This window comes from Dromiciops gliroides, chromosome 2 (genome assembly GCF_019393635.1).
Source record: "Dromiciops gliroides isolate mDroGli1 chromosome 2, mDroGli1.pri, whole genome shotgun sequence".
In the NCBI taxonomy this organism is placed as follows: Eukaryota; Metazoa; Chordata; class Mammalia; order Microbiotheria; family Microbiotheriidae; genus Dromiciops; species Dromiciops gliroides.
In genome coordinates, this window is record NC_057862.1 from 676,915,137 (window position 1) to 676,934,124 (window position 18,988).

At 50.3% G+C, this 18,988-nt stretch overlaps 1 protein-coding gene across 9 annotated transcripts in view; it reads left to right on the forward strand.

The window, feature by feature from the left end:
- Nucleotides 1-18,988, forward strand: part of DYSF (dysferlin) — a 255,076-nt gene that overhangs the window by 117,419 nt on the left and 118,669 nt on the right. For 5 of the 9 annotated variants that reach the window (XM_043987210.1, XM_043987214.1, XM_043987209.1 and 2 more), the window contains 6 exons: nucleotides 5,503-5,618; nucleotides 7,374-7,487; nucleotides 9,204-9,381; nucleotides 11,296-11,420; nucleotides 13,199-13,305; nucleotides 18,115-18,313. In XM_043987210.1, the coding sequence (XP_043843145.1) occupies nucleotides 5,503-5,618; nucleotides 7,374-7,487; nucleotides 9,204-9,381; nucleotides 11,296-11,420; nucleotides 13,199-13,305; nucleotides 18,115-18,313 (839 nt within the window). Of the gene's footprint in view, nucleotides 1-3,004; nucleotides 3,047-5,502; nucleotides 5,619-7,373; nucleotides 7,488-9,203; nucleotides 9,382-11,295; nucleotides 11,421-13,198; nucleotides 13,306-18,114; nucleotides 18,314-18,988 lie in introns of all 9 variants that reach the window. The other 4 variants (XM_043987208.1, XM_043987212.1, XM_043987207.1 and 1 more) reach the window with 1 other exon arrangement.

Genomic DNA, 18,988 nt, shown 5'->3' on the forward strand with positions numbered 1-18,988 from the left:
ATTCTGGGACCTCAGGTTAAGAACTGGGTATCATTTGGCGGAAGAGGAAATGCAGGGAAGGGAAGGAACTTGACCTCAAGGGTGAGGGGGAAGCTGGGTCCAGACCCAGGTCTCCCAACTCCTTGGCCATCCAGTGCCCTGCTTCTCTCTGAGCTGTCAGCCAGTCTTGGGGGAGCCAGATCGGGAGGAGAATGAACGCAGTGTTGGGTAAAGTGAATTCTATTTTCCGAGTGACTCACGGCGCTCACTTCCAAGTTGCCTCGTCATCATTTCTTGACGTGAATAGTGGCTCCCAACGCTCCAGCTGTCTCTGCCTTCCGTGGGCAGCAGCACCCCCCATTAACGAGCACCAAACGTGCGTAAATGCACGGGGTGGGGCCTCTCTGTAATGGACCCTTTTCTAAAATAAAACATAGCCTTCCACGTTGGATAAGACACTTAGGAGCAAGAGCCAGTGGCTAGGAAGTCAGGCCTGGATCCCAGCCTGGGGACCTCGGGGAAGACGTAACCTGTATAAACCCCATTTTCCTCATCTTTGAAATGCGATGCCGGCAGGAGACTAGGGGTCTCTGAACTTGTTCTTCAATCCTTTGGTAACTATATTTCCATACGATCGGTTTCCTTGGTAATCCTGTGGGCTTTATTTTATGCATTTAAAAGCATCCTTCTGTAAGTGAGGAGGTTGAATGAAATGACCTCCAAGACCCCCCTTCCCTCTGCCCCCAAGTTCTGTCTGTAGTCCTTCAGCATGGATGTGTTGCTGGGATACAGGCATGGACCAGGCACTGCTGAGATTGGGAGAGGAGCATGTCCCTCATCATGGAGCTGTTGGCTTTTTCCTTCTCGGCCTGTAGTGGTGGAAATAATCATTATAAGTCTCCCTTCTATAAGATTTACAAAGCGTAAGCCCCATATAGACCAGGCACACTCATAATTATCCCCATTTCACAGTTGAGGAAACTGACTTGAAGTGACTCACCTACACTCATACGGGTATAAACCTGGGACTTGAACCCAGGTCTTTTGACTCCCAAACAATGTCATACAGAGAGGTAGGGGTGGGAGTGGAGGTCAGAAAATCAAGTCCCCTGAAATAGTTCTGGTCCAGAGGGTACCTCCTATCTGCAGAGTAGCTGAAATCACTTTCATTCATTTATTCAATAAACATTTATTAGGCACCTACTGTGTGCTAGACACTTGGCTAAGTGCTGGGGATACAAAAAGAAGCAAAAGGCAGTTTCTGCGCTCAAGGAGCTTACAGTCAAATGGGGGAGACACCATGCAAAGAGCTGTGTACAAACAAGACACAGACAGGATAAGAAGGAAATCATTAAGAGTCAGGGATGGGGAGGCTCCCTGCAGAGGGTGGGTTGTAAAGGAAGCCGGGAGGTCAGCAGTCAGAGCAGAGGAGAGAGAGAGAGTTCTAGGTAAATCATGCGGAAAATGCCTCTGGACCACCCAGAGCCATGAGCTGCTCAGCCCTCCCGCTGTCCAAGGTAAAGGCAGGTGTCAGCTTTGGCTCCCAGATGTTTCATCACCAATGTCATCGTGCCTGCAATAACCCAGATGCTTCAGAGAGTGTCAGTGATGGGAATGGTGGCAATGGATCTCTGAGGTCGCTGGGCTCAGCTCCCTCCCTTGACGCAGGGAGGAAATTGAGACCTCGAGATGGCTTCGTCAAAGGGGACCTCAGAGAGGGTCCGCTCTTGTTTTATAGAGGAGAAACCAAGGCCCACAGGGGGCAAGTGACTTACCCAAGGTCACACAGGTAGGAAGGGGCAGAAGTCTTTCCACAGTATGAGAGTGTTTGGAGAAGCGGAGTTTTGATGTTTGTGCCTCTTTAGGGAAGCTACTGCTCTCCCAGGTCACTGCCCTGTGGACTGTTGTGGGTGGCCAGCCCAGGAGGTCTTTTCTTGCTCCCTTCTCTCTTCTCCCTGGGAGCTCAGAGCTGATAGCAGCCCCTCTGGACATCCTGGAGTGCGGTGTCTCCCGGAAAGTACCGTGGTCTGAGTCAGAACAATTGGCTTGGTGCCCGTCCCTTCCTCTCTGTGTGACCCTCTGAAGTGACCAAGGTACTTCATCTCTGTTCCCTCCCATGCAAAATGGGAATGACAATAGTAGCGCCACTTCAGAGGGGTGTTGTATCAGTTGAGACACTATCTATAAAGTGCTTCGCAAACCTTAAAGCGCTATTCAAATGCTGCTATTATTGTTGTTACAACCATTATTATTAATTCCTCCCTTGGGGGGCTAGGCTGAGGGGCTTTGGAGTAAGTATGAGTCCTCGTACACACATATGCATTCACTGAGTTACGGACCACGCACATGCATGCACACAGTCGCCTGGCACACCTCGCGGGAGACTGAACCGTACTCAGACAGGCACCTACACCTGAGCCGTGAACTCTTTTCTCTGTTCCTTGGAACCCCCAAGGGGGAAATAAATCTCTGAGGCTCATGGGCTCGTCAGCTGACGTTATAGGCTTATTTCTCAGCCTCAGATGCAAGCAGGGATGGACATCTGGGCAGAGACACGGCCTGGTTACACCCTAAGCCTTAGGGAAGGCAACCCTAGTTAGTCTCCATCCCTTCAAAGGCCACTTCCCTCCTTGATCATTACTGTCCCTGTCGGTGAGGTCAGTGGGCAGCAGCACTACTGGGCTGGGGGGAAGGTCTGCCAGATGTAGACAGATAAGGCAGTTATTAGGTGCTTACTATATACCAGACACTGTGCTGATGTGTGAGAAACTGGTCTAAGCAGAATGAACAGGTACTAGAGCCAAAGGGTGGGGCATGGAATGGAATGTGGGGCTGTCTCAGACATCCTGAATGAGCCATAGATTAATTGCCTGCTCCTCTGTCTATCCATCCATCCGTTTATCCTTCCATTCATCCACCTGTCTACCCGCCGGTCTGTCCAAGCATGCATTCATATAACCTGCTTCCACCTGACAACCTCATCCATGACCATGCTAACCCTCTTCTCCATTTCTTTACACTTCAGAGGAGCCGCCCGGCGTGGCCAACCCTTACCGTGCCTCTGACCGTACGTGGCCTGCCTCCCGATGGGGAGCAGGAGGGGTTCCTGGGCTGGGGTTCCTTTGGGATTTGGGGGCAGGTGGTATACTGGGTGGTGTTCTTTTCATTCTGGGATGGGCTGGGCAGGAGACAGGGACCACAAACATCCATTAAATGCCTACTTTGTGCCAGGTACTGAGGATATGAGTATAATAGGTAAAAATCCCTACTCCCAGGGAGCTGACATGCTAATGGGAGAGAGCAGCACATTAATAAGTAGAAACTGCTTTGAGCAGGACAGTTACCTCCCCCTTCCCCTCTCATTCCACTGAATTTCCTTGGTTTTCTAGTAAGGGGGCCATGGCAGGTCCAATTCACCGGCCCAATCTGTGCACTGCATGATACACCAAGAGACAGAAGCAAAGTGAGTCAGTTCTCTCCCCCAAGGAGCTTAATGAACATTTACTGGAATACCCTCTTGGGCCAGAGTGAAGAAGGAAGTAGGGGGCTTGGTGGAGAATCCCCAAATCATTTACAATCCAGTAGAGTGATTTCATTCTCCCTCTCCCTTGGTGAAGTTGGTTTCCTGAGGTTTTGGATCCAGATCAATATTAAATGAGTTTCCCATCCCTGACCCCACACTCACCAACTGTCATGGGTGACTGGTGGAGATGGGGCAGCTGCTGGGCAATGAGTGACTGGTGCCCTTAGGGAATGGAGATCTGGCCGTGTTTATAAATGTTTACAGGACCTCCCATAAGTCTGGCCCTCTCTGACAGGCCTCCACAATGTTCTGACCAGTCACCATATGCTGAATTCCTTCCTGAGGCCAGGGGCCTCCCTCTCCTAATGTCCCATCTCCCCCTTTAGCTCCATCTTTCACTCAGCAGTTTGCCACCACCAACGGTGCGCTTTGGGATGACCACTTCCAGGGCCCCCCTTATTATTCCCTTCTAGAAGACCAGCAGGTACCTATCCCAGGCTGTTTCATAGGAAGTCAACAGAATCCAACTGTGTCCTAGTCAGAAAAAAGTCTTAGTCAAACATAGTGCCCTGTCCTGCTCCAGGACACCCCATCAGATGGGGGCAGACCAATACTCACCCTTAAAATAGACCTCTGGTATGAGAGAGAAGACATCATCTCAGTATTTAGGGAGCTCTTGGTTTGTTGGGGGAAGCTGTACTTCCTGTCCTTAGGATGAAAATAATCTCTATTCAGCAATAGGTCCTCAGCTGCTCATGCACTTTTGCCTTCCTGCTCTTCCTACTGAAACAACATGGTGGCAGGAAGCTGGGATTTCCATCACTAGAGCTTCCCCAGCCATCTTTCTCCTTTACAGCAGCAGCAGCAGCAGCAGCAGCAGCAGCAATAATAAACAGCTGTTGTTTAGGACTTAAGGTCCCACTCTCGCCTTTCACCAGAAATCTTTCTGGTCTATGGTTAGGTTTCCTTTAGACCTACTTGAGAAGCCTTTGGCTTGGCTTTATCTACATTGGGATGTCCCAATTACTACCTTCCTCTACCTTTGGGGTAGATGATAGGGATTATGGGATAGGAATAGTGCTTTCTCTTATGACTGTGCTCTCAACAAAAAGAAAGCCCAATCTTTATGAGCTTCTAGAATGTTGTGACTAAAGCCCCAGGCTGGGAAATGAATGAATGAATTAAAAAGTAACTTGAATGCTAGTGGAAAATGTTGACATTAATGCTGACGAGATGGTATGGAAGAATATCTGTTCCTAATCCTTACTTTATCTTTAAACCTTGCTTCAACTTTATTCCTAAACTGAAAACCTACTGGACAGTATCCAGTGAACACCGATGATGTTGAGATTAGTTGACTGCTTTTGTTCCTTGTCTTTCTCTCAAGGGGCAAGAGGCCATGACCCTGAGGGTTAGGGAGTATCCTGCTTTCTCCTGTGGCCCTTTTCCCTAGAAGGAGGGAACAGCTTTTACTTAGACTCCTGTCCATTTAGCCCCATAACTTGATCTCCTGGTGACAGGCCTGGCCTAAAATCTGAAATGAGCATGATTCGCTTTGACAATTGCTCCAGCTGACATCTAAGCCTTGGATGGCTGCAATCCAAGACAGGGGAACTTTGTGTGGGGTGTATGTGGAAGGGATAGCCTTGTTGAGGGTTTGTGGTCCCATGAGCAAAGTAGGGTTTGATGAAGACCATTTGAAAGTTAGCCTTGGGTAGCGGATAGGAGAAAATGATAAAAGCTGGTGATTGAAGTTCAGAGATAGAGGATGGGACCTCAAGGCTAAGGATGGGTACTTGAGAACCAGGGATTGGCACCTAGGAGTCAGGGATGGGAATTAAGAGCCAAGGATGGGGAGTCAGGATGGGGGTTGGGAGTGGATGTGGATGTGTTATTGACTTCAGGGTTCCCAAAGCTGGACAACGATAGGAGCCTGAATTCAGGTGGTGTGCCACTCTCCCCACTACCCCTGTAATTCATTCTCTCCTGTGGTTTTTTAGTTGATGATGGGCTGGGTTTCCTCCCCACCTTTGGACCCTGCTATGTGAACCTTTACGGAAGTCCCAGGGAATTCACTGGCTTTCCTGACCCCTATGAGGAACTCAACCTAGCCAAGGTGAGACTGAGCCTTCTGCCAGGTAGGAAGTAGGGGATCAAGCATGGGGCAAGTGGTGGGGTGGTGATCTGTCTTAGGGGCTCCTGACAGTGCTGTTCAGTGGGGGAGAGATGAATTAACTCACTAGGATATAGCCATTGCCTCTTGGCTATGTATTTCTGCTGCAAATTAGTGCAGGTACTAATGCCAGGCACTGTGTCAAGCACCGAAGATAGGAAAAGAGGCAAAAGATGGCTTCTTCCTTGGGGCCATGGCCACAGGGACAGACACCATTCTCCCACCCTCAACTGCTCCCTGTTTCATGCCTCGACAGTTGAACCATCATCAGCCATGCCCTCTCACCATTTTGATTATCCCAAATCTTATTTCCTCTTAGCCTTAGGCTTAGCCAAAGAATCAATGAATAAACACTTACTATGTGCCAAGTACTGTGTTGTTCTCCCATTGGGATGGCTATGTCTGGATTTACTTCCAGACCCCCCAGGTCTGAATTTCTGTCCAGACCTAGGACCCAGTCCTTTTTGGACCTAGGTTTGGCTTTCCTGGACTCCTTTAGAAATCTGACTTGCCTTCCTAGTTCTCCTGATTCTCCTTTGGACTTAGGCCATGGGTATCCCTGCCCACCTTCTTCTCCCCAGCCCCTTAAGACACAGGTCCTATCTATTTAAGTGACCAGTTTCCTGCCCTGGTTCAAATAAAGACCTCAGAACCCAATTCCTCAGAATGTCTGAGCTGAGGGTCCAACCTGTAATGTTTACACTGGCTAGTTTTTTTCTGCCCTCCCCTTTCCTTTCACCATTCATGCAGCTCTCCTGGATGCCCCAAATTCCTTCTTGTATTTTATCTTTGGTTTAGCTGGATTTTAGCTCTTTCGCCTAATAACCTCCACTCTATACCTCTCTACCCAGAATGCCTGTCTATCAAAATATAGGAAAGGGGATGAATTGTCTATAGAATAGCCAGGAAGAACACAGATAGTGGGTGATTTCCTCCTTTGCCCCCAAATAATCCTGTTTGAAGATTGAACTCAGCTAATGCCCAAATCAAGGAAAAAACAATTAGTGGGATTACCAGGCTAAATGTTGAAGTGAAAGTTTCTGTCTTTATCAAAATGGTGAACCCTCGAGAGGATATTTCTTGGGTCTGGGTCTCCTACTCTAAAAAAGTAAGATGCAGGGCTTGAGATAAGCAAATATATTTCTCAAATCTTTGGCTGATGGTTGTGATGGTGAAGCCCCTGCTTCACTGACTAACCTTTGGAAACGGAGATCACAGGGTCACCGATATGGAAGAGCCTCCAAGGCCATCTGGCCTGAGCCCCTCACTCTGCAGAGGAGGAAACTGTGGCAGGCCTAGAAAGGTTCCTTAACTTACTCCAGGTTATTCGTGTACAGAAGGCTTGGATTTGGTAATTGTTCTTAATTCGCTATGGACATTAACTGGACTGGAACACAGAGCCAGCTACCATGAGGAGAGGGTTATGGGTGGGAATTGGACTTAGGAGCTCCTTCTCCCTCTGTATCCCATTCCTTATCACCCAATGGGCTCTCATCACTCCTATTCATCTCCCTTGCCTTTAGTCCCCACCATTTTCTACATAGAATGTGTTTTATGGAACAATTAAGAGCATGTTCTCACCTGCAGAGTATAAAGGCCCTCCCCACTGAGTGCCTCCCCCACCCCAGGAGTCCAGAACCTTCTCTCCTCTTTCCAAAGAGCATAAACCAAATTAACCGGTTGTTTTTTCCTCCCCAGGGAGAAGGGGTGTCCTATCGCGGCCGGCTGCTGGTGTCCTTGGAGACAAAGCTGGTGGAACACACGGAACAGCGGGTGGATGACATTCATGCGGATGACATCCTCCGAGTGGAGGTATCAGTAACAGGAGAGGAAGAGGGATCCCATCAGGGTCCACCCAGGACAAGGGAGGTGGGAGGAGCCTTGGCCTGGGCCACTGTTAACTTTCTAGATCACTCTGTGAGACTCCCTTTGGGCTTTGCTTAGCCAGCTAGTGTGGTGGAATGGAAGGAATACTGGTTCTGGGGTCTGAGGTCCTGGGTTCAAATCCTGCTTGGGTACTTCCTGCCAGAGTGACTCTGGGCAAGTGTCTTCATCTCTCTAGGCCTATTGTCCTCATCTGCTAAATGAGGAGGTTGGGCCTCTAAGGAACCTTCTTGCTCCAGGGTATGGATTCTGTCATTCCCAGTTGAGATTAAAAATACCTGCCCTGCCTACCTCTTGGGGCAGTTGGTGATGATTGAATGAAATAATTAAAGCATCTTGAAAAATAGAAAGTGACACAAAAATATGAGATGTGAGTATTATATTCATGTAATGGTAATATTATAATTACTTTTGGTGTGGGGGGAGGGACCCTTCTTTCACTGGCATCGGAACTCCCAATGTGGAAATTCCTTCCACTGATGCAACTCATCACCTGTCTAGAATTTAGGTTCAGAGAATTGCCTGGGGGCACTCAGAGGTTAAATGACTTGCCCAGGGTCACCCACTGTGTGTCAGAGATGGGTCTTGAACCCAGGTCTTCATGATTCTAATGCTAACTTTTCTATCCACTTTGCTTTGATCCTCCTCCCCCTCCTGTTTTTCTTCTTCATCCTCCTTCTCATCACCACCATCCTAGAACTGTGATCACATTTGTACAGAGTACTCCCAGTGGGGGAATTCCCTCTCCCAATGCAGGATGAAGTTCTCTCTCACAGCTTTGGAGAGATCTGGGGTCCCAGAGCTACTATGTGTCAGAGTCAGGACTTGAACCCAGCCCCATCTTCTTGGCTTCAAGTGTGGTCCACACCACACTGTAGTTAGTCATTGCACTGTTGAGATGGCCAGGATGTATCTGTCAGGCAGCTTCTGTGTGCTGAGGACCGGTGTTCCAACCTCTGCACTGACACTCTTATTTTTTTTTTTTGGCCTTTTCTTTTTTTTTTTGGGTGGGACAATGAGGGTTAAGTGACTTGCCCAGGGTCACACAGCTAGTAAGTGTTAAGTGTCTGAGATCAGATTTGAACTCAGGTCCTCCTGAATCCAGGGCTGGTGCTCTATCCACTGCACCACCTAGCTGCCCCCTCAGGGCACATCTCTTAAAGGGCCTCATCTTAAAGATGACCTGTATTGGTTAAAGACGTTCCCAGGACCAGTGAGTCACAGGCCCCAGCCCCATCGTTTTGTAGTCATTGAGATGCTGGACGTGACTGTCCCTAAGGTCCTTTCTGGCTCTGTCTAAGGCTCTGCTTTCATTGCTGGGAGGGAGAGGGGCCTGAGCTGTAGTTGAAGGAATCCCAGTCAGGGAATCCGGGTTTGAATCTCACCGCTCGTTCTTGGGGAACTCACCACCTCTCGGGACCTCAGTTTACCCCTCGGTAAAATGTTGGGGGCTAGACTGGATGGCCTCTGAGGTCCCTTTCAGCTTTAAGAAGAGAACCTGGGGTCAGAAGGGGCTTCGGAGCTCCTCCAGTCTACCCCCTCCCTTTACAGAGGAGGATGCTGAGGCCCAGGGATACTGCGTGAGGCCACACAGGTGAGTAGCGAGCAACCTCATCCTGACCCCTCTCTCCTTCCCACACTCAGAAGTACCTCAGAAGGCGGAAGTACTCCCTCTTCGCCACCTTCTACTCTGCCACCATGCTGCAGGATGTGGATGGTGCCATACAGTTTGAGGTCAGCATCGGTAATTATGGGAACAAGTTTGACATGACCTGCCTCCCGCTGGCCTCCACCACCCAGTACAGCCGAGCTGTCTTTGATGGTAAGGGTCCCTGGGCAGCAGCCTTTGTGTCTGGGGCCGGAGACCCCCAGACTGGGCACTGATCATCTAGAGGAGAGAACAGGGCCTGGCCCCGGGGGAGCCCCTAGATATGTGCAGGAGGAAGGGGACCACCTGCTACTTCCCTTTTTTAAACTCATTCTTTCTGCTAACTAGGTTCTAAGATGGGCCTGGTTTTTGTTTTCCATGCTGGAGGGCTTCATTAGATTGTAAGCTCCTTGGGGGCAAGGAGTGGCTTTTGTCTTTTTGTATCCCCAGGGCTTAGCACAGTTCCTGACACATAGTAGGTGCTTACTAAACATTTTTAAAAAGCAAAATCAAAATTCAAATGTCCTCTAAACTGGGCACCTTGGAACTGTGCCTCAGCAGGTTTGCCTTAGTTATGGCTTTGAAGAACAAGATTCGAAGGGAGCAAGAGGTGCGGGAGAGTGGGGGAGGATTGGAGGGTCCCAAAGCACCCAAACCGAATAGGGGCCCAATTCCTTTTGATTTTGGTCTTTCTGTCTTGCTCCTCCTTCTCCTCCTCTTCCTCCTCATTCTCTTTCTCTTTTTCTTTCTCCACTCCCCACTCTCCCTCCTTCTCCCTCTCCTTTCCCATTTTTCTCTTTCTCCTCCTTATCTCTGACTCTCTCCTTCTCTCTCTCCCCACTTTTCTTCTCTCTCCCCCTTCTCCCTCCCCATTCTTTTTCTTCCTCCTCTCTCCCTGATCTCTCTCTCTCCTTTCTCCCCTCCCCACTCTCCTTTTCTCCCTCCTTCTCCCCCCTGCTCTCCTTCACCCTCCACCCTCCACCCTTCCTTTCCCTCTTGGAGTCTTAGAAAGTTACCCTGGACAATGAATGGTTCAGTGTCTGAGCAGGGTCACACAGCCAGTGTGTGCCAGAGGCAGGACCTGAACCTGGGTCTTCTTGACCCCAAGATCTCTGGCCTGCAGTGCATGCTGGTAAATGTTTAACAACCGGTTCTCTGGAAATGCAGGCACACTTTTAAATCTAAGCTGCATTGTTAACATTTCTCCATCACTTTCTTCAGACTAGACAATCAACAGTAATTCAGGCCCTGATTGGTAGCATTTGCCAGTATGGGGTGGGGGGGTAAATCCTCACATTGAAAATTTAACAGTCGGCTCTCAGGATCCCACAAGGGCTGGCATACCCAGGACTCCCCTGCCCTTGCCCCTTCAAGGTGCCACGGCGATGTCAGTTATTATTGCACTTGTCATGTGAGCATCATCATCTCTCCATTTTGCAGCCTGTTGACCCAAGCTTTCCTCTTCTCTCCATCCTTTCCCTGTCCCTTTTCCAAAGGGATCCCGTTGTCCTCTGTCCCTCTTGGTGATGGGAGCCTCAGGCCTCAGCCAAGTGTCTTTCCCAAGCGAGGTCTGCCCTTCTCTCCTTGCCTGTTCCTTCCTGACCAGGGCGAGCAGGAGCCTGCAGCTGGGGATGAGGGCACAGCTGGGCAGGCATTCTTAGAGCACTCTCAACCAGCTGGCCATTGTTGACTCGGGCACTTGGCCCAAACCACCAGGGAGCTTGCCCTGGGCCACATCTGTGGCGTCCATCAAGGCTGGCAAAGGGACGGATTATGCTCGTGTCACTCTCTTGTTGCCAAGGCCAACATGTTTTGGTATGCTGATTCTTTTGATGGGCTAAGAAGCCCTAATATACCCAGCAGCCTCCAGTTAAGTGAGTGACCCATTGGGTGGCAAATGAAAGAATCAACCTGGGCAGAGGAGCTTCCTTTGGTCACTGATGAGCAAAGGGGCGTCCCAGAGGTGGGGAATGTCAAAAAGGCTTGTGCGGTGTTCACCTTCCCTGGGAACGGCAGCACCCTTCTTTCCTCTTCTCCTCATGCTCAGTCCCACCTTCTCCCCTCCCTCCCTTCCTCTCTCCTTTCCAGGATGTCACTACTACTATTTGCCTTGGGGCAACGTGAAGCCTGTGGTTGTGCTGTCCTCGTATTGGGAGGACATCAGCCACCGGACGGACACGCAGAACCAGCTGCTGAGCATTGCAGACCAACTGGTGAGCAGCAAACATGGCACAACCTCCCTGAGCCCCTGCCCATCCCACAAGAGAGAATGGGGATGGAGAAGAGAAGGCTCAGAGGGGATGTGTTAGGAGGTCTTCAAATATTTAGGCAGCTAGGTTTTCCAGTGGATAGAATGTGAAATAATGGCATCTACTCTACCTCTCAGAGTTCTGGTGAGGATAAAATGAGATAATTATTATTATTGTTATTGTTGTTTTTATTATTAAATTTTTTTGGTGAGGCAATTGGGGTTAAGTGACTTGCCCAGGGTCACACAGCTAGTAAGTGTCAAGTGTCTGAGGCTGGATTTGAACTCAGGTCCTCCTGAATCCAGGGCCGGTGCTCTATCCACTGCACCACCTAGCTGCCCCTGTTGTTATTATTTAAGAAGGTCTTATGGGAGAGATGGAGTAGCGTTGTCCTGCTTGTTCCCTGAACTAGAGATGATGGGAGAAGTTCCCAAGAAGCATATTTAAGCTTGATGAATTAACCTCTTTGGTCCGCACTTTCCTGACCCATAAAATGGAGGGGATTGGATTAGCAAGAGGGTAGGAGGGGATAGGATTGCCAAGGGAAAGGATGAGGAGAGGAGGGCTGATGACACTGGGGAGAATGCCTATATTTAGGATTTGGGAGGAGAGATGGAAGGGATGGTCACAGAGGTGGGAGGAGAATCAGGGAATCCAAGGAAAAAGTGTTAAGAAGAGGAGGTTGAAGAATTGTGAGGTATTGGAAGAACCATCAGCATGATTGAGAGCAATGTGTGGGGTCAAGCTGTGAAGAGCCTTGAATGCCATGCAGGGGAGTTGGAGCTTAATTATAAAAGAAGCCACAGGAAACCATGACAATTTCTTGATTGAGGCTGGGGAGAGGGAGACACAATGACAGTGGCACTTTAACCAAAGAGTCTGCTTTCTGTCTTTTCTTTTAAAATTTTACTATCTTTTGCTTTTACATTATGAACATTTCCCCTTGCTCCCTCTCAGAGAGCCATCCTTATAAGGATGAGTAACGAAAGAGAAAACAAATGGGTTTGGTAAAGTTGACCAACATGCCATCCCAGCGTGCCATCATGCACAGACACCATCTCCTAGGTTGGCCAAGAAGGGAGGGCGCCTCATTCTCCTCTCTTCTTGAGGACCAAGCTTGGTCAGTGCTGTTGGGGGCCATCTATTCATTTGCGTCCTTGTGGCCATCATGGATGTTGTTGGTTTAGCTCTGTTGACCTAACTCGGCATCTGTTCAACGAAGTCTTCTCATCCTTCCCCGAGTCCATCACATTCACCATTTCTTATAGCAAAGCGATATTCCGCTACATTCATGCACCCAGTGTATTTAGCCCTTCTCCTGTCAATGGGCATCCATTTGGTCTCCAGCTCTTTGCTACTCCAAAAAGTAGTATCTGATTATACTGTAATGTAGATGGAGCCTTGGGATTTGGACTTCCTTGGACTATATGGGCCATCTGTCTTATTAAAATGGAGTTTTCTGTCTTAAATCTATGTCAGTCAGCCAATAAGCATTTATTAAGCGCCTGCCACCCGCCAGGTACAATGCTAAGTGCTGAGCATACAAAGAAAGGCAAAGGCATGGTCCTGGCCTCCAGTGCTTACAATCTAATGGGAGACAATGGGCACTTACACAAGAGAAAGTGGGTTGTGCCTGTGGGCGGAACAGAGAACTGGGAGGGGGAGGGGCGGGGGCTGTCGACTTCTTTCCTCCCCTGGTCACTCGCTGTCTCTCTTTGTCCTCCCCTGGCTGGGCCCTCTAGGAAGCCGGCCTCAATCAGATCCACGTAGCCCTCAAGGCTCAGTTCTCGGCAGAAGACCTCGAAGGCCTGGTGGTTCAGGTGATGGACAACCTCATCTCCGACTGCAGGTATCTATCGCTTTTCTCGCCTCCTTGCCGCCCCGCCCCCCAGCATCCCCGGGGCTCTGTCTGCTCTACGTGAGAGCAGAGGGGCCGCTAGGCTGGCCGGAGCACGTCTGACCGCCGGTTGCCTTCAGAGCTTTCTGAGCCAAGGCACGGAGTTGAAAAGGTGATATTTAGAGCAGGTCATAAATCTCCCGGCCGCCACCGCTGCTGCTGCTGGTCTGAACCTGTCCTGGGGCCCACCTGAATGGGCAGTATTGTGTCTCTGATTCGCGATACCTGATGGGATCTCCAGGAGAAGCTCGCGGCAGCCCTATGTCCCCCACGGTCTCTTGCCCCGCTGGAGGTGGTGCGGGGGCTCCCGGAGAGCGACTTGACAGCTAGTGGTTTGTTTAGCCTCTTATTAACAAGGCAGGCTGTTAGTGGAGGCAAAAGGGAGGTAGTGAGTACAACATCAGAGGAAGCTGTTAGATTAGGGGTCAGGAATCTGGACTCTGAACTGATAGGGCACAGAACAGGGATGACTTAAGGCACTTAACAAGTGCCTGGCACATAGTAGGCACTCTTCAAATGCGCATTGCCTTCCTTCCCCACCATATGAGTCTGTGAAATTAAGGCTGGGACAGAAGGAAAGTGAGGGTTTATCAGAACTGAACTGATCCCCCCCCCCCAACTTATACCTTAGGAGACGGTCTTAGGGAGTTGTCCAAGCCTCAGGGAGGCTACGGGACTTGTACACAGTCATACAGCCAGTAGGTGCCCGAGGCAGGATTTGAACTCAGGTCTTTCTGACTCTACTCACCGAGCTGTACTAGGCTTTCTCATGTAAAATTGCATTTGTGTCAGCGGGCTCACGTTGGAGCACACCCGTGTGTGTCGGGTCTTTAATCGTCTCCCTACCTCCAGAGGAAGCAGAACGGGATGGAGTGAAGAGACCCTGGCACAGAGCGATCCATGAAAACACATGGTTCTTGCAAATGCTGCAAACCGTGTTCTTCTCACTCCCTCATTCATCCGTGAATTTAGTGAAGATTTATTGAGCAAACCGCTATGTTTTGGAGAGCCCTGAGCTAGCCCCGGGCAGGGATGGGGGAAGCCGGGGCATCCCGGGTTATCTACTGGACAAGCGGTGGGGAGTCTTCCAGGAGCGGTGCGGTCTAGCTTCGGGAGGGGGCTGGAGATCCCACGGTAAATGCACGAAGACGCTGAAGTGCCTGTCCTGTGGTAGAGGTTCAAGGCCTTCAAGAAGTTGACAGCAGGCTAGGGGCAAAGACTCACTTTCTCCCTTCTGGAAATGCTGTATAGATGCTGCCTTCACTTCTCGGCTGCTTCTCGAGATTGAATGACAGCCCCCTGAGGGCAGGGACTCTATCCTTAGTGCCTGACAGATCAATCAATGTGTTAGGCATTGTGCTAAGCACTGGAGTTACAAAAACCAAGCAGACACCTGTCCTCAGGGGGCTGGCGCTCAATCAGGGAGACAATATGTACAGGATGTATATGAAATGATTCTAAACCATTTAAGAAATTCTTGTTGATTGACTGACTGGCGAGAGCAGGGGCTGCTATCCCAGAAGAGCTGGGGCACTTCCTCCCTCCTTTCCTTGATGCCTCCATCAGGGAATTTCAACCATTCAAACAATTAAATTTCAGCAGCCTGGTTGGGAGAGCACTGAACCATCAGTCGATCACCGTGTTCTAGGTACTGTGCTAAGTTCTGAGGAAACAAATACAAGAAAAAAAAAAAGACAGTCCCTGCCCTCAGAGAGCTTATACTCTCCTAGGAAAGACAGCACCTAAATGGGCAGCTGAAAAGTGGGAGGGGGAGGAAGCTGGTACCCAGAGGGGAGGGAGCATGATGGAAGAGTTCAGAGGAGTGTAGCCCAGTGGGAAATGGGGGCACCTGGCTTCTCTGTGCTGATAGTAACTGGGTTTTTGTTTCCACTACTGTAAGAAGAGAGGATTGGACCCTGTGGGCTCTGGCAGGGTCATAAGATTGCCTTTTGAGAATGGAAGGAGCCTTAGAGGTCAGCGAGTCCAACTGCCTCATCTGTCAGATGAAACTCAAGTGACTTGTCCAGGGTCACAAAGTCAATGACAAAGTCAGTGAGTCCATGAGGCAGGCTCCGACCCTATCTGTTGTGCCACACTGTCTCTCAACAGTCCCTTCCAGCTCTCAATTCTGGGAGCATAGACAGAAACGAAAACTTCCCAAAGAGCTAATGGGAAAAATTCTTTCTGTCTAGAAACAGAGGTTGTACCTCCCCATCAGACTGGGGGCTCCCTCACAGCAGGATGTGTGTCTCCCCCATCAGAGCAGCCCCCATCTAGGAGGAGGGGTGTGTCTCCCCATTAGATCAGGGGCTTTCCAAAACCAGGGACTTGGTCTCCCACCTCAAATTCTTGGTGTATTGGCTCATGCTAATCCCACGGGAGGTAGAGAGCTCTGAGGCTTTGTCCCAGACATTTCTGTGGGATTGTTTTGAGGTGTCTTCACATCCTATGTATGGTACCTGTGCCTTTTTCCAAAAGCAGACAAAACATTCTGGGTCATCCATTACCTTTGGCAATATCCCCCGCTCCCCAGCCCCATCTTCCTGGGTAGATAAATGCGCGTTGACTGTCCTGGCCCTTCCCATCTCCACTGGCACCCTCCTCCCTTTAAAGTTTTCCTGTGGATCAGGAGGGGCCCAGGTCTCTTCTTAGACTGGGGGGGATGCCAGGCATTTGCTCGGATAGCCTTGGCTGGGCTCGTGGCCTCCCTGAAAACCTCCCCTCTGTGGCTGGCCTCCCAGCCTCCCCCAGCTGCTGTCCCTTAGCCGGAGACATAAATCACCACTGCAGGATTCTCCTTCCAAGTGGCTGCCTGGGCTTCCCCACAGTGGCCCCAGGCAGGACCCGCTCCCAAACTGGCAGGCCAGGGGTACCTGGCTGGAGGTCACTGTTTTAGCAGCTCCTTCTGGGAAGGACCTTCAACCACCGAGATGGAGCGATGGAGAGACCCCCCCCCCCCAGACCCCAGCCCTCCCCAGCCAGCACCAGAGCTTCCTCTTGGCCAGGCTGGGCTGTGCTACGTGACCTGAACCAGGCCCTGGGGCTTAGGTTTTCCTGAGATGTTGCTGGCTCTCAGTTCCCCCTCTCTGCCCACCCCCCTTCAAAATTCAATTAAAAAAAATAACAGGAAAAATGTCGTGAGGCTGAAGGCTGCCAAGGCAGCGTATCTGGCGGGCGGGCGGGCAGGCGCTGGTGCCGCTCGGGCGGTAATTGCTTCTACATAGCTTGGGGAGATTGGCAGAGAAATAAATCAGCGTGGAGCCGGGAGCAGGGAGCCCAGACAAGGCTTCTGCTGCTGCCTCTGCTGAAGGAGGGGAAGGGCAGGGCAGGACAGGACGGGGTGGGCAGCTGGCTGGCCGCTGGACTGGGGGGGGCACTGGCTGGGCAGACAGTCCCTGTCTTCTCTTCCCATGTTAACTTTCCCCGGGGAAACTTCTCTTCTGGGGATGCTTAGAGGCATGGGTGGGTGGGTTCCCCAGTCTGCAGGGACTTTAGTCGTTGGGACTTCATCTGAAAGGAGCCCCCCATGGCAAGGATTCTGGACCAGAGGACATGTGGGGCAAGCCGGGCCCTAGACTTGGGGTGCTGATGGTCTGATGGGAGGGACACAGCCCCTTGTCTTCTGGGGGTCTTTATTCTAATGGCGAGTCTTAGAATTCCCCATCCCCCCTTCAGCGAGCCCCTGGGCTGATGGGGGGGAGCTTCGAGGTCCTAGTTAGCAAATCCTCTCAAGTCTCCTCCCTAATAACCCAGGTGGAGTTTTTTGTTTCTGGCTCCTGGTCTCCTTCTCACCCCCTGGGGGGTCCTTGGGGCCAGAAGGATATAACTGGAGGGATGTGTGGGCAGGAGTATCATCCCTGACCATTAGCCTTGCCAGTCTGTCTGCCACGGCTTGTCAATGTCCCATAGTGTCATAGTCAAACTAGAGATAGAACTTATTCATTTAAACGATGGGTGCCTGACTATGGTGCGTCTAATCCTTTGGTCACTTAGTTCAGGGTTCAAATCTGGCCTCAGACACTTACCAGCCGTGTGACTCTGGGCAAGTCAGCAGACCACTTTTGCCTCAGTTTTCCTAACTGTAAAATGGGAATAATAGCACCTTCCTCCCAGGGATAGTGTGTAGCTCAAATGAGATAATATTTGTAAAGTGCTAAGTAGAGTGTTCGCATAATAGGCATTATCTCAATCAGTAAATATTTAAGTACCTACTATGTGTTGGGCACTGTGCTAAGTCCTGGGATGCAAATATACACATTCTAGGTATAATGATTAATCATTTTACAGATGAGGTTGAAGTGACTTGCCCAGGGTCACACCAATAGTGAGTGACCAAGGTGTTATCTGAACTCACATCTTCCTGATTCCAAGTTCAGTGCCCCATCCACAAAAGAACTCATGTCGGGGCACAGTGGAAAGACGGCTGGAATTGGAATCGAGACGGAGGTTCAGATCCCAGCTCTGCCAACCACTGGCCAAGTAACGGAGGGTCTCCCTTCAGAGTTCTGAGACTCAGTTTCCTCATCTGTTAAATGGTGATACTAACACTGCACGACCTACCCGTGGCACTTAGTAAAGCTTTTAAAAAATAAGTATTTTATGGATGCTTTTTCCTGAGTAAAACCAATGAATACACTTGGGGCATCTGAGCGCTTATGGCCCGTTCTGCCCCTGGAATCCCCCGCCTCTTTGCTGAGAGGAGGTAGGAGTGCTTGTTTCTGGTGTCACACGTGTGCCTGTTATCTCTCCTTCCCCGGACAGTCAGCCTCTGGTGGATGTCAGGGAGAAGCCTTCAGCCACGCACCTGGACCACTACCTCTACCGACTTCGAACCAACAACCTGAACCAGATCATGCACGCCGCCCTGGAGATGAAGCATGCCAGCGCCCGGGAGGACCTGACAGTGGCCTTGGAACAGGCGGAAGACTGGCTCCTGCGCCTCCGGGCTCTGGCCGATGAGGTAGACCCGGGCGTGGTCGGGAGCCTCAGGCAGGCGATGGATGTTAGGACTTCGAGCCGCTTCTTTGGGAACAGAGCCTGGTTCCCTTTCTTTATCTATAAAATGAGGGTTGGGGGTTCAGGACTAATGACGTTCTAGTTCTAGTTCTAGTTCTAGGTCCCTTCTAGTAATCATTCGGTGCTTCTCTGGGTTACCTTTGGGGCCTCGGTTTCCTCATCCCTGAGATGAGGATAACAACGGTCCTAAATCCCAGGGCCGATGGGAAGATTCTTTGGAGCCCTGGCCCTTTAAGGGCATAGCTGAATGTAAGCTCCCTGAGGGATGGGCTATTTCTTCTTCTGTTATTGTATCTCTAAGTGGGGACCTGTCCTAGGAGGTGCTGGATAGATGTTTGTTGAGGTGCAGATTGAAAGAAAGGACAGCTACAGGGTACAAGACATTTCAGATCACTAAAACATTACTTACTTAGGAGATCAAGCTTCCCAAGTAGAAATGAATTTACTACCCCAGGACTTAAAAAGACCCAGAATGTCCCACGGAAGTCCTGGTATTACAAACTGCAAGGCACCCAGTCCAAGCCCCGTTCATTTTCCTGGTAGGGAAACTGAGGCTGAGCGTTTGAAGGCCTCCCTTGAGATGCAGTAACTAGAGCTGCCCTGGCATCCCTAGGGGTGG